This window comes from Zalophus californianus, chromosome 12 (assembly GCF_009762305.2).
Source record: "Zalophus californianus isolate mZalCal1 chromosome 12, mZalCal1.pri.v2, whole genome shotgun sequence".
Lineage (NCBI taxonomy): Eukaryota > Metazoa > Chordata > Mammalia > Carnivora > Otariidae > Zalophus > Zalophus californianus.
In genome coordinates, this window is record NC_045606.1 from 53,592,104 (window position 1) to 53,606,001 (window position 13,898).

General features: G+C 43.2%; 1 protein-coding gene across 3 annotated transcripts in view; it reads right to left on the reverse strand.

Annotated features, from left to right (window-relative positions):
• Positions 1-13,898, reverse strand: part of RAPGEF5 (Rap guanine nucleotide exchange factor 5) — a 236,155-nt gene that overhangs the window by 14,202 nt on the left and 208,055 nt on the right. For 2 of the 3 annotated variants that reach the window (XM_027574280.2, XM_027574281.2), the window contains exons 20-23: positions 12,825-13,003; positions 7,779-7,869; positions 5,595-5,645; positions 4,624-4,711 (exon numbers count right to left, since the gene is read on the reverse strand). In XM_027574280.2, coding sequence (XP_027430081.1) covers positions 4,624-4,711; positions 5,595-5,645; positions 7,779-7,869; positions 12,825-13,003 — 409 coding nt within the window. Of the gene's footprint in view, positions 1-1,045; positions 1,708-4,623; positions 4,712-5,594; positions 5,646-7,778; positions 7,870-12,824; positions 13,004-13,898 lie in introns of those variants that run through there. The other variant, XM_027574282.2, reaches the window with a different exon arrangement.

A 13,898-nucleotide genomic window follows, 5' to 3' on the forward strand; every position in this document is an offset into this window, starting at 1 on the left:
ACTGAGCACTAAGGGAATCCTCAAAGACAAGAATCAAAGTAAGAAATATATTACAGTTAAAAGAGCCTGCAGGGGCACCTGGGTGGCTCAGTTGGTTGGGCGTCTGCCTTCGGCTCGGGTCATGGTCTCAGGGTCCTGGGATAGAGCCCCGCATCGGGCTCCCCGCGTGGTGGGGAGCCTGCTTCTCCCTCTCCCACTTCCCCCTGCCTGTGTTCCCTCTCTCACTGTGTTTCTCTCTGTCAAATAAATAAAATCTTAAAAAAAAAAAAGAGCCTGCAAATAATCATGTTAGATCACAAACATGGAGAGCAAACCAAATGAAAATTATCTTGTTAAAGTAACCTGACATAAAAGAGGGAAAAGAACAGGTTTAGATGCCTATAAATAGAAAGGGAAAGCATTTATATCTAATCAAGACTTTCATTCTGCTGGTCCCTATGGGGCAACTATGACCTAGGTGCTCCGGAAACCTGCCTGGGATGCGTTTGGCCGCTGAGCTCTGACAGCTCACCAGGGGGCGACATGAGTTACATAGTTACAGGATACCCTGCTACAAACCTTTCCTCAAGGCATCCCTTACAGCTTCCAGTACTGCAAAGTTTTCCTGAGATTTTTTTCCCCCTTCTTTTAAACTGATGTTCTAACAGGAAAACAATTCACAATTACATGATCATCTGACAAACTCTCTGGTTTGTTTTTATCTTTCATGACTTTGCTTTCAGAAAAGAACTACCAAGCTTTCATTCTGTGTCACCATATTTAGAAGGGAGTAGTCCTGGGGCACCTGGCTGGCTCAGTCAAAAGGGCATGCAACTCTTGACCTTAGCGTTTTAAGTTTGAGCCCCACGTTGTGTGTAAAGATTACTTAAAAAATAAAAAAAAACCTTGGAGCGCCTAGGTGGCTCAGTTGGTTAAGCACCAGACTTGGTTTCAGCTGAGGTCATGATCTCAGGGTGCTGAGATGGAGTCCCACATGCGGCTCCCTGCCCAGGGTGTAGTCTGCTTCAGGATTCTCTCTCTCCCGCTGCCCCTCCCCCAACTTGTGCACACACTCTCTCTAAAATAAATAAATCTTTTTAAAAAATCTTAGAGAGTAGTCGACCCAGTTAGCTCTTACCGTTTTTTGTGTGGCAAATAGCACTGTGTGCACTCTACACCACACACCACACACCACCTAAAAGCCTAGTCTCCCTTAACTCCCTGAGACCTCCGGTTACAAACGCCATCTCTGAGTCCCTTGGTCCACTTCCCCGGCGTTACATCATTGTCATCTTTCCCTGTGTTCCCATGGATAACGATGAGGGATCACAGCAATAATGGCACTCATCTTTATTAACAGCATTAGACACAGCATTAACAAACGACTGTAAGGTATAGCCTTAGCAGGACAGAATGTGAAGAAATTGTGGGCCAAAGAACACGTAGCTGGCCCACGATCACGGCTCTCCTTGTCCCAGCCAGGATTCAAACCCAGGGAGCCTGGTTCCTCTCACCACTGTGTCTCTCTGGGAGCTCAAGCTAAATAGACTTGGGCATGTCTTACAACCCGTCATAGTCGCCTTGCCAGATTCATGGCACATGGAGTGTGTCTGCATTTTTTCAAGTTTCCTTGGTGGCTCCCTCTCTTCTCTCCAGCCTGAGGTCTCTTCTCTTCTTGGGTGGTCTCACTTAACCCCAACCCTCAGGGGCTTGGAGGTCAGGCTGATGCTGGCATGAGAATAGAACAAGGAAGGTGCTTTCAGCCAGGTGGGAAGGAGAGAGAGGCTGGAAGGGGCTGCCACCCAAAAGGGGGCTCAAGGGGCTGAAGGTTTTGATGTAGGTGAATGGCAGGTGTGTGAAGAGGAAGGTGTGAGAGAGAGAAACCAATAAATGGAAGGAAGGGAGGGAGGGGGCGAGAGGGGGGGGGAAGAAAGAAAAGAAGAGAAGAGAAGAGAAGAGAAGAGAAAGAAAAGAAAAGAAAAGAAAAGAAAAAAAAGAGACAGAGAAAGAAAGAGAGAGAGAAACCTGGGATCTCAGAACTTAAAGCCCTGGGCTGTGAAACAGTTCAGGGTACCCACCCGGCTGAGTGTGGGAAATGAGCACTGTTCATCTGGAGACACCTGAACATTCTCCAAACACTTCATGTAATAGAACCACTGGATGAAACGACTCCATTTGGAGATGGCAAGTAAAAGAGGAGGAAGAAATATACAAGCACCTAATATTCCTTTTATTTAAACGCCCCTGCAAATCTGCTGTAATCCTCTCATCTCTGAGATACACACACAATCCACCAGAGGACCTCGGTTCATCTTCACACACCTGTTGATAATTCACTCTGTTGGGAAGGACTACCATCTTCAAAAACACTGCATGGTACAGACTGTTCGGCTGCTTCTGACTTTAGCTCAGCTGGATCCTCTTCCCTACACTTATTTAGGGTTTTCCATTCATCTGCTTTCTGAACGGATTCTGTACCACAGTAGGGGGGAAACTAAATCAAAAGGCAAGAATTCAACTGGGAAACAGGAAAACTAATGCTGGAAGGATCCTCAGGTTAAGAACTCACTTGATAATCTTACTTATGCTTACTGGGAACTGACCGGCTCACAAAAATGAAACACGGGAGGCCTAATCCTTCTTGACACCCAAAGAGTTCAATTTGGTCCTTTTTCTCTAACAGTAACCCAAAATGGGAGGCACAAGGGAGAGGGGGGCGAGTTTTCACTAAAAAGTTCGTTGTTCTAAAGTAGTTTATCGCAACTTTAAAAAATTTTTGCAATTAAAAAACCCCAAAATTAATGCTGTTTACTTTTTCCAAAATGTTTTGTTTCAGGCATGATATATACATATTTTAAATCTTCACCCGATATTCCTTTGGAGATTATTTCAGACAAAAACAATAATTTTAAATACAATATAAAGTGCTAACCGTGTTTATTTTTATAATGACAAAATATTTAAAAAGGAAAACTAAGTGCTTAAACTCAAGAAAGCTTCTAATGAAAAAAAGAAATAATGTTTAACTTACTAGAGTGAATGTATTTTCAGTAGAAAAAAAAGGAAATTTGTTTTGCTGCCAACAAAGAGGTCTAGATAAACTCAGTAAAGCAGAAAATTGCATCCAAGCTAAGATGTAAGTGTGAGACACTTGAATGCATTAAATAGTTTTTGGGGAAAATCACAAATGTACAGCAAAAAGCACTGCTCATATCTAATTAAGCTAAAGGGACATTGTCAACTAATTTCTCATTACCTTACAACTTTTCTTTCAAAATTTTTTTCTGCTTAAAATCAATTCCTTTCCCAAATCTGTCTTCATTTCCTATGTTTCCTATTTGTGTCTAAAAGATTCTAAGTGTTACTTCCCACCTGCCACCCCCACTCTCCAGTTGAGGATGTTGTTTTATTTTGCAAATAAAAATCAGAAGCCTGAATAAACTTTTAAATTGTTATTTTGGCATTACAATCTCTCCCTATTCCATCCATTTACATTTAGCCGAATCTTTTCAGCTTGCATGAAGCATCTGCATGCCTCAGTGGTGTTAATAGAGTATTGTTTCAGGCAGATTCTTGCTTTTTACTAGAGGCAGAATGGATGAGAGGCTGCTGGGATCATAGCAACTCGGTAATTCTGCAAGCTCAGGCTGTTCTAGGGAAAAGCCAAGGAGGGAATATCAGCATCATTGCCAGTGGGGGTAGCGATGGGGGTGGGGTGGGCTGGGAGGAGAATGGCCCTGCCATCCAGCAATCCAGTTCCAGGGCAGCTCATTTCCAGAATCACATTTATGAGTCCAGTTATTGGGGCCAGACCCAGCAGAAATTACAAGCCTCTGAAGGGTGGAGGCTATATAAAAAAGTCTTCCTATAAAATCCCTTGGAAAGAATCAAAATAGAGCCAAGAAAAATGACCAAATCCCTTTTTCCTGGAAAGCACATAGGTAGGATATATACTGAATGTTAGCACAGGCCAGATTCAAAAGAACTTCCTTATAATGAACCCTCTTGGTTTGAAAGAGACCACTGAGATCTCATTAGCAAATTTAACTAACATGTTTCAGGATAAATTATTTGGTGCTCTACAGAAGAGAAGTCAGTGGACCAGCTTGCAGCCCTCACATACTTTCCCAAATGGATGCCACTCCTGGAAAGACAGTACATTTTCCACCAATAATTTTCATAAACTATATTGCTGGGGTTGACCATAGGTATGTCTCTCTCACACACCAGCAGCCTGGCAGTTAGCTCTTGGAAATATAAGCTGCAAACGCAGAGTATGATCTCTGTTTGGGTTCTTTTTCTCAGCCCTCTTCTTAGTTGAATTAAGTGGAGGGTCAACTCCAAGAAATAAGACTGCACTTAGAAGCAGAGCAAACTAAAAACACAAGTTTCCAGTGCCAAGTTCTGTGAGTCAGGTGAAAATGTCATACATTTGGTATCTCTCAAATACAATTAAGTATTTCAGCTACCTCAGATATAAAGGAGCATTTGAAAACTGATAGCAGGCAAATGTGGTTAGGTTTGAATGTCAAAATTACTCTAAAGAAATATACCAAGTCTCTCTCTCTTTTTTCTTTTAGGCCTGTACAGTTACAGTGATACATTTCTGCAGATGGAACTAGACAGCATATAGAAAATTGTTACCTTTAAGCAACAGGGGCATGAATGGGATTTTGGGTGGTTTCATCTTTTTGAATGCATCTCTGTAGGCTTTGTGATTCAGGGAAGGATCCTGCCAAACCAAGCAGATTACAAAAGAAAGAAAAATCAATGTGCTATAGAGACAATTCTAAATCCACTTTTGCTATACAATTTGAACATGATTTAGATATCGAGAGGTTCTTTCTCAGAACAAAGTAGATAAAGGTTTCCTAGGAGAATATACTCACTAAATTAGGGCAGGAAATGTAGGCAATGAATAAAAGTCAACTTATTAGTTTACAATAATGGGAAATGACTGCAAAAGGGAGGCACCTTTTGATTGCCCTATTATTTTCCTCAAATAGGTTCTTTAAGTACAGTTTCCTCTGCATAATTTCTATCGCGAGTTAACCCCAAAGTCTTTTGTTAGGTACACTGCAAAGAAAAACCTCCCTCATAATGCATGGGCAATACATAGAAAATAAGAGAACACTGTTTTATTGTGTTCCGAAAAGCACCTAGACATTTTAAAAAATCTAAACCTAAGAAATGGTAGAAAGGAGAAAAAGGAGAAAAGAATCATGCATAAGATATTGACTGCACATTCCATTTATACCAATTAATTTTGTAGACGTTTGAAATGGACTATATACTTAAAAATCTGCATTCTGGAAATCATGTCAAAAGCACCATTCTCACTACTTTTCTCCATGGAGAGGAAGAAGCATTAACTGCCAACTTCTTCCCTCCATAAGAAGGAAAGCTATAGTTTTAATGTACGAGTGATCTGCTCTAAGAAGGAAAAGCTATAGTTTAATGTATGAGTGTTCTAGTCTAATGTACTAAGTGCTCTAGACTAGTGGTCTAGTCTAGTCAGACAGGGTGAAGTGTGGGTCCTAGCCACGGCAATCTAGAAAGAAATTCGGCGCTATCAGTTGATTTGAAGAGTAAGTCCCATTTGGCTCACTACTTACTGTTAAACTTTCAAGTTCAGAGAAAAGTTTCTTAAACTTCCCAGGGATTTTCTAAAATCAAACAAACAAAATACAAAGAAGAAAAAGGTCAAAGAAGTCTGTTACTTTCAGAGGCACCAAGGGGGGAAAGTTTATTAAGCTGAGCTTCCATGTGTCACGTTTCTGACCACAAACACCTCTATCATTTGATTCTACCCCGATTGCTTCTCACCATGCAATCTTCATCATTCCTTAATGTGACATTCCCTTGGAGTGTTGCTAAAAACAGTTTAAAATAAGTAACGGCCACATGACTCAGGGATCTAGCTGGTTAGACATTCCACACACTGGTGATTTTTCAATACAAACTGGGATTTCAGTTCCATATCCCACTTTTGGCGAATGCTCTCGACTTCTCACAGAGTCTTGCTGAGTGGGAAATAGTAATACTGGCTGGCATTTTTTTTTTTTTTCTTAAATGATATAACCGCATTTCACAGCAGAGGGCTAAATGGTTAAAGGCCATAAAAACCCTGACAGCCTGCACGCCAACGGGTAGGATCGCTGAACAAAGATCTCCTACACCAGCAGGTGGCATGGGAGGAAACTCAGACCCTTCTGAGTAGTCAGTCAATCTGAATTTGAATTCCCATGCTGCCCCTTTCTAGCTGGGTGGTTTGGGGTGAGTCTCCACTTGCCCTCCTGGGGTCCAACCGGAATTGGTTCTGGACCTCCTCCATTACCACATACTCTGTTCTAATTGGTCCGGCCCAGTATGGATCAGCCATGGCACGGATGCAGAGCCCTGCACATAGTAGGCCATCCACATGCCCATGAAATGCATGCTGCTTGAGTTGAATTGAATTCTTTCTCCTCTCAGTTTCTGCACCTCAAGGCTTCTTTCGAGGTTTAATCCAAATTCCCCTCTCCTCTGACCCTTGCTGGCCATTGGTTTCCCCCTGCTCTGATGGATTGTGGCAATGGCTGTCCACCTCCTTTCATCTTATGATGCACGCGCAGGTCTTGTTTGCTTAACCAGGGCAGGCAGGCCTTTCGTTTCTTTTCTTTTGCACTCCTCTAAGGAGCACTGACCCTGACCCTCAGGTCACCACCATGCATTGCAATGGAGAATGGCCCTTGATGCAAAGAAAGTGAATCCCTAAGATGCTCAGAGCCCTGGGCTGACATCTCATGTAAGAAAAAAAATAGTTGGCCTATCTTGCAGGAGTGAGAACTGGAAACCATATACAGAATGGAGTAGTGACAGGAGCTGAAGCTGAGGGGACTGGAGAGAAGCTAAGGAGAGCGCATGAGCCACACGCAGGTCAGGGCCACCAGGGAGCAGCCTTGATGGTGAAAGAGAAAGGCCGAGGGAGAGAAATGGTACTCGCAACAAGGTAGCCAGTCAACAAGGAACAGAGAGAAACAAACAAAAGCCCAAAGAAAGAAGGTGATGGGGCCAGGGGGGAGGCCAGAGCCCTCTTATCTGTGTCTGGCCACACTCAGGGATGCCCTGGTTTCAGCTCTTCGCACATACGCCCTTAGAATCCATGTCCCAGAGCTTGGGTTAACTTGAGTGGGCCTCTCCATCTGAGAACCCAGGTAGACCCCATCATGCAACAGGGACACAGACAGAACCCAGACTTGGGAGGCCTGAAACATAACACTTTGTGGGCCCTCTTTGAAAAAAAGAATACAAAATTACTTCTGCAAATTTTACAAAGGTATACATCATCCATGTGAACACACTGCCAGGGGGGGCCCTGCAAGAGAGAAGGCCTGGAAGCTTACATTCACTAGCATCTCAGCAAATCTGCTTCTGGACACATGTTACCACTTTTGAAAGGACCAACACGGGGCTGGAACCACACAATCATGGCAGCAGAGCAGAAAAAAAATTCTACCTGTGGAGCATTTTACAATTTTTATCTCTTTCATATATATATGTTATATATATGAAAATATATATAATATATATTTCATGTATTTTATATAAATAATAGAACCATTTTGAAGACCATTTGATCAAAATAGTCCAACCTGACACATTCATTTTTAACTTTTTTTTCCCTAGTAGTACTTACCTCATTTAAACCATCTAAATCAAATTATTTTAAAGAAAGGCCTTTCACTGGAACATTTCCCATTCAGTTTTATTTATCTCTAACCTCCCCTCCCCTTTCCACATGGACCCCCAAGGCTCACCTCCCAGGTCTGCGACAGCCGGCTGACAGAAGCAGTGTTGAGACCCATCACAATAGCAAAGAAAGAATTCAGGTTTCTCTGGGCTTTGCAGCTATGGAATAAAGAAACCACAAGGTACTTGGAGCAACATCCTTTTGCCAGATGACCACAAAAGATAAAGCTGAAAAGACTCTCCTAGGCCGCAGAGTTCAAAGTCCAGGGCAGCACTGAAACTCTGCTCCAAGGCCAACACACACTAAGTGCCCCTGTGTGTGTGTGGGGGGGGGGGGGGGTGTCCCCTCCACCGTTCCTCACAGGTGACAGATTCCAAACACTCTAGCTCATTCTTACCTATAGGAAAAGATCTGGCTCCAGACACCCTCTGGACACTTCAAAAGATTCCTCCTTCCAAAAAATCTATCTTGGATGATGCATTTACAATTTCAACTGAAAACTCTTGAATTCACATTTCTTTATATGTAGCATACTCTCATTATAACAGCTCTCTTGTCCCATCTCTGTACTCAGGATGCTGTCATTATGTTTTGACAGACAAGCCCCTCTCACCTCACCCCTCACCAGCCCAAGCTCCCCCTGCCATGACATTCAGGAGCATTTTCTTTGCTATCAACCATATAGCTACTATATTATGTATCTTTGTAAAATATGGCATGTATTGTGGGGATACTGTCCCATGTTTCTCATTTAGAGAAAAAAAGGCGGAAATAAAGTGCAAAATAAAATCACATTGAGCTCCATTCACTCTGTAAGCTTATCTGTTCTGCATAACGTCAATCATGCCCTTCAACCTAACTGGTCAAAATTCCACTCATTTTCAAAGCCTGCGGAGGAGGCTTGGTCTCCGAGGTCAGCCAGGACAGCCTGTGGGTTCCAGACACTCCTTCATCTGGGGCGTTTTAAAAAACCACTTCTCCAAGCAAAGTTTTTAAAATTAAGAAACTACTCTAACTTGATAAATATGAAGAAATATGAAAGTGCTCAACAGTAAGCCGGGGCATAAAAAGTACCAGCTTGTCCCAGATGCCCCCTCTCTTCCACTGCATCTCCCCCAGGGGCTCACATGGAACTTGGGGACAATGTATGTATAACTCCGAGTCCTGCTTTTTCAATTACCCTGTGTTATAGTGTGTATTATTAATTCTTAATTAATAACGATAATTCTAATCATCATGAATGGCTATATAACTTCATCAAAAACATTTCACGATTTGTTTACTTATGCCCCTATTGTTAACATTTAGGTTATTCTCAATTCAATACAGAATGCTACAATGAGTATCTTTGTGCATAAAACTTTTAATTGGATTTATAGTTCCTTTAATTAAGTGAGACATTCAGTCATTCGTAACATGATTGGTCAAAAGCTATCTTGACGTTAAAGGTTTTCAACACATACTAAAAACTGTCCCCCGAAACGGTACGGCTTTCCAGTGGCACAGGCTGTGTGTTAAAGTGTCTAGTTCAGAGCCAGGAGAATGGATGGGGCTGCTTCTGGAGTAACACACAGAGCTGGCTGTGCCTGGCAGGTCCTCCCTAAGCGGGCTGCTCCCAGGGCCAGCCTCGGGGGCTGCATTCTGCTCAAGTACAGCTGGGCCTGGGCTCCAGGGCAGACAAGGTCCCACCAGGGAGCATGTGGGAAGTTCTGTCCCCATAATAGTGGAAAGGGCAAAGGCACAACTGCCTCCACACCTAGGGTCCGAAGTATCTGGGGTAGATACCGTCCTGCAGGCTCCTTACTACGGAGCCTCCATGGGCATGGGCTGTGCCTCTCAGAGTCTTCCTTACCCGGTGTCTGGCCCTGCCTGCAGCTCTGGGGTTGGCGAGAGGACCCGAAACTCAGTCTAACTGGCCCCTTCATCCGGTTTCTACCAACTTTCTCCTGGGTGGACGCTGCTGGTATATTCCATGAATGAATACATAAAGATGCCTCTGGGTCCATGATTTAGAAATCGACCTGTTTTTGTAAATTATCGGTGACCAAAGGCATTCCATACTTGGCCTCTGCTTCCCTTTCTGTCTCATCACCCCCCCTGGAAAGTTCACACCAGCCAGAACAGACGTGAGGCAGCTCCAAGGCTTGGTGTGCTGATTTGAGGTTCCTCTGTGGAAAGGCTCCTGTGGTTGGGAGAACTGTCCCGCCCTGGGCCACAGGCACCTCTGTGGGAGGCTCTCTCTGACTCTCAGGTCCTCCCACTTACAACATGATGGAAGCCCCTGGTCCTGTAAATCCTCACTGGACTTTAGGTTCCTCACAGCTAGAGGATATATCCATTTCGTTTTTATATTCTGCCTGTCACCCAAATACCCAGTATACAGCAAGCCTTTCGGATAGCATTTGCTGGAGTTGAAAACAAGACTTTTTGGGGAAATGGTTTTATTATTCATTATAAAAAGGTTTATTACTCCTCTTTTTGTTCGGCATCATTTATCTGTCCGGAATCTCAGGCAGAATTCTCATCTTTTTATCTTTTAGCTCCCATCAACAATTTTCCTGGCCCAGATCTCTTTTGTAGTTATACTTACGATAAAAAAAAAAAAAAGCACATATAACTAACGTCTGAACCTATAAAAAGAACAAAAACGCTTTCTCTGGAAGACAAATTGATACAGTACAAATACTGGATACCAATCTGGTCTGGAATCCTTTGTTACCCAGGTTCCTTCATTCCATGATAAGAACAGACTGACACTGAAATATTCCAGTTTCGCAAACATTCCTTTGTCTGTGGGAGGGTATAGACTCCACTCAAGCCACAGAGGTGGGGGATGGGGAGCGTGGGAAGGAAGGGAAACATGAATATGCAAATAGATGCCTTAGGCAGGGGAGACACTTCATGGTCATGGAAATTACTGTTTTCCCTTGGTTATTCCTACTAGTGTGATTATGAGGAATTTAACTTCATGTTTCTGTTGGCATTCTATTCCATGGGCTAGGGATAGAGAGACCAGTAGAGTAAATAATTCAAGAGCATGGGGCCATATGGAGAAGATGTGAATATATTTCATTTCCCTGAGGATAGATATAATCTTAGACTGGAACTAAGCTGTGTGGTGTCATTTTACTCCTTGGGACATTAATGTCCCATTTCTCCAAGTAACTGGCATTTATAAGAAAGCTTTCGATCCAAAAGAGCCTCACCTTTATGAATTTCACAGGCCGTTTGGAATGCACTGGCCAAATAAAAAAAAAAAAAAAAAAAGGAAAATTCACCATAAAAACTGTCCAAGATTTAGGAATATCTGTTGTATGTCTCTCCTTCCATTCCCAGTCACACCAAACACCAGGTTGGGTACCTCTATTATCTCTTGCTAGGTAAACAAGATACCCTACCTCTGGGGGGTCTATAGTTCAGTCTATGTGCTACCTTCAGATCAACCTTCCTGAGGGACAGCTCTGATCGTGTCAGTCTCCTGCACGAAAATTGCAATGAATCCCTGTCTTAATTCAGCCCAATCTCTTCCATCTGAAATTCAATATCCTTTACAATTTGGTCTTATCTTTCTTTGCAGATTAATCTCCCACAATTTCTGTACAAATAACACTCCATCCTGGTGAAAGTGGATGAGGTTCCTTTCCTGACCGTACGCTGTCTGCCTCCACGGAGCCTCTCTGCCTCCCTCCTCCAGTGAGTTTCAGCTCCACGGAGGGTGCGCACTTCAGAATTCTTACCTGTCCAGCTCCCCCCAGAATTCAAACACAGTCTTGAACGCTACTTGTCTTTGAATCCTCATTTTCCACATCGTTGGCATACAAGCTGCCCCCCTCCGAATCCCCAGTAGAATTTAATCTCAGAATAAGGCACCCCCTGTTGCATTTTGCACATTAGCCATCTGAGTTATCAAAGTATCCCCTTCAGCAGGTTGCAAACTTCTCAAAGGCACGGACCGGGTGTAGGGTTAGTCTGGTTTCCCAATGGAAATGCATGGTTCCTTCGCAAGGATCTGTACAAGTAATGAGTGATCAATACATAGTTCCTGAACATATTACACTGCTGTATACTCCAAAACTGTTTGATGTAAAAACTATTTTGGAAGACAAAGGAGAAATAAAATGGGAAATAGAAGCAACTGGGAAAGATTCTGATTCACGCTGCCTACTTCTGTTGGGAGGCTGTCCGAAGAGCAGTCTCAGGATACTAATCTGGTATTTTAGGAGATGCTCTCAGCAAGTTACTAAAATGTCATTCAACTAACCTTTACTGAGTCACTGCTATTTACCAAGTTCTGCATCAGGCATATCAGGTTTGATTAGTCAATGTTTGATTAGTAATGGCCCCTGTCCTCTGGAGGCTAACATAGCCAAGTGAAGGGATTCTATATAAACAGAGAAGTTTAATAAATATAATAAAAAAGTTAAAAGGGAAAAAGCACGTGTGTGAGGGAGAGTGGGGGCAGGGAGTAGTTCACCCTGCATCTGAAAGTCAGAGTGGCTTCAGGAAGGAAGCAACCTCTGACCTCGGTCTTAAAGAATGACAGCAATTTGCAAGGTGGAAGTGGTCATTTCGGCAGAGCCAACAACGCCGCATCCAGGTCTGGAGGATGGCGTGCATGGGACAGACAGCGATTCAGAGGGGCTGTAGCATGGCGTGCACCCAGCGGGGGAGACTCCGAGGTCAGATGGGACCAGCCTGGGCTGGGCCTGCGGAGGAATTTGCAAAGTCCACACTGTGGGCATCAAGCAGCTAAGAACAGAATCCTAGAGTGCACCTGATTTGCAATGATTCTCCCCCCCTCACATCATCTTCCCGGTTTTCCCAGCCTGCTGTAGCTCACTGGCCACACTGTAGTTCAGCCGCGGGACAGAGCACGTGGGCGCTGGCTGCTTAACCGTCCTGGGTTGGAGTCTGGTATTTTGACATTGACTTTAAAGTATAAGCGCTTCAAATGCAAAGACGTAAATATTCAAGAACAGACCTTTTCAACCATTTGGTCACTTAACTCAGTATTCTACTTTTACCTCCTAACCCTTCTTATCACCACCAGGGGAAAAACTGTACTCTCTCAAGGAGATGAGAGGAATTGCTCTTTTTACCGCCAGAAACTCACTGTGCAGCGATTTTGATGAATTTTTTCACCAGCTGCACTCGCTTGCCCAGCTGGCTGCAGAGCAGAATCTCCGTGGCCACCCAGAGCTGGACTTCATTGCATCTCTGCAGCAGAAGGCTGAGGTTTGCGGTGTGCTCCCCACTGCCTTGTCGGCTGAAGGTGAAGTAGATCAGCTCTTGCTGCAAGAAGATGGATTCACACCAGCATTTTTTAGCACAGAGACAAGCTGATACAAAAGTCAGTCCATTTTTAAGAGCTGCCTCAGTTAGCCATTCTCACAATGTGTCATGAGAATAGAATAGATTCAATTTGAAACAATGCAGTTTTAGAGATGCCTTATTAAATAATGTTCATCTAGAATCCTCAGAAAAATTTTGTTTTAGAATGTGCAGATGACACGTGGGTTTTACACGAAAATCTAAGAAGTTCTAAAGTTTAAATCACAGGCTCAATCAAATCCAAACTTCCTGAACTTGTTACACAGGCAAAAACAAGTAGAAATGATTGTCACTAGTACAGGGAGATTCTTTTGACAAGGGTTCTCAAATTTTAGTGTGAATCAGGATCACCTAGGGGCCTATTACAACAGCTCGCTGGGCCCCATGCCCCACATTTTCTCGTTCAGTAGGTCTGTGGTGGGGCCCCCAACCTGCATTTATAACAAGTTCCCAGGTGGTGCTGCTAATGCTGTCTGGGTACCCACTCTCTGAGAACCACGGATAAAAGACACAGTAAAATCATAAACAGAAAGAGTGAGATTAGGGCTAGGTCCAAAATTTATATAAACTGATCATATGCAGAGCAACAGAAGAGATTTGTTTTTAAATGAGGGGGTGTGCACACTTTCCCATGTTCCCACTGAGAAAGCAGCACAAGCAGGGACACATCCTACTCTTATTAACATTTCCAAAGACACAAATAATTTAGCTTGAAGGAGTTCACTACTTGCTTAAATTTAGATTATAACATTGGCATTTTTTTTAATGAGGACATTTAAAAGACATTCCAAAATGAAAGTGAAGCTCAAGCACCCAAGTTGGGCATGAGTTTCTTCAGAAGGAAAGGCTGTTTTGT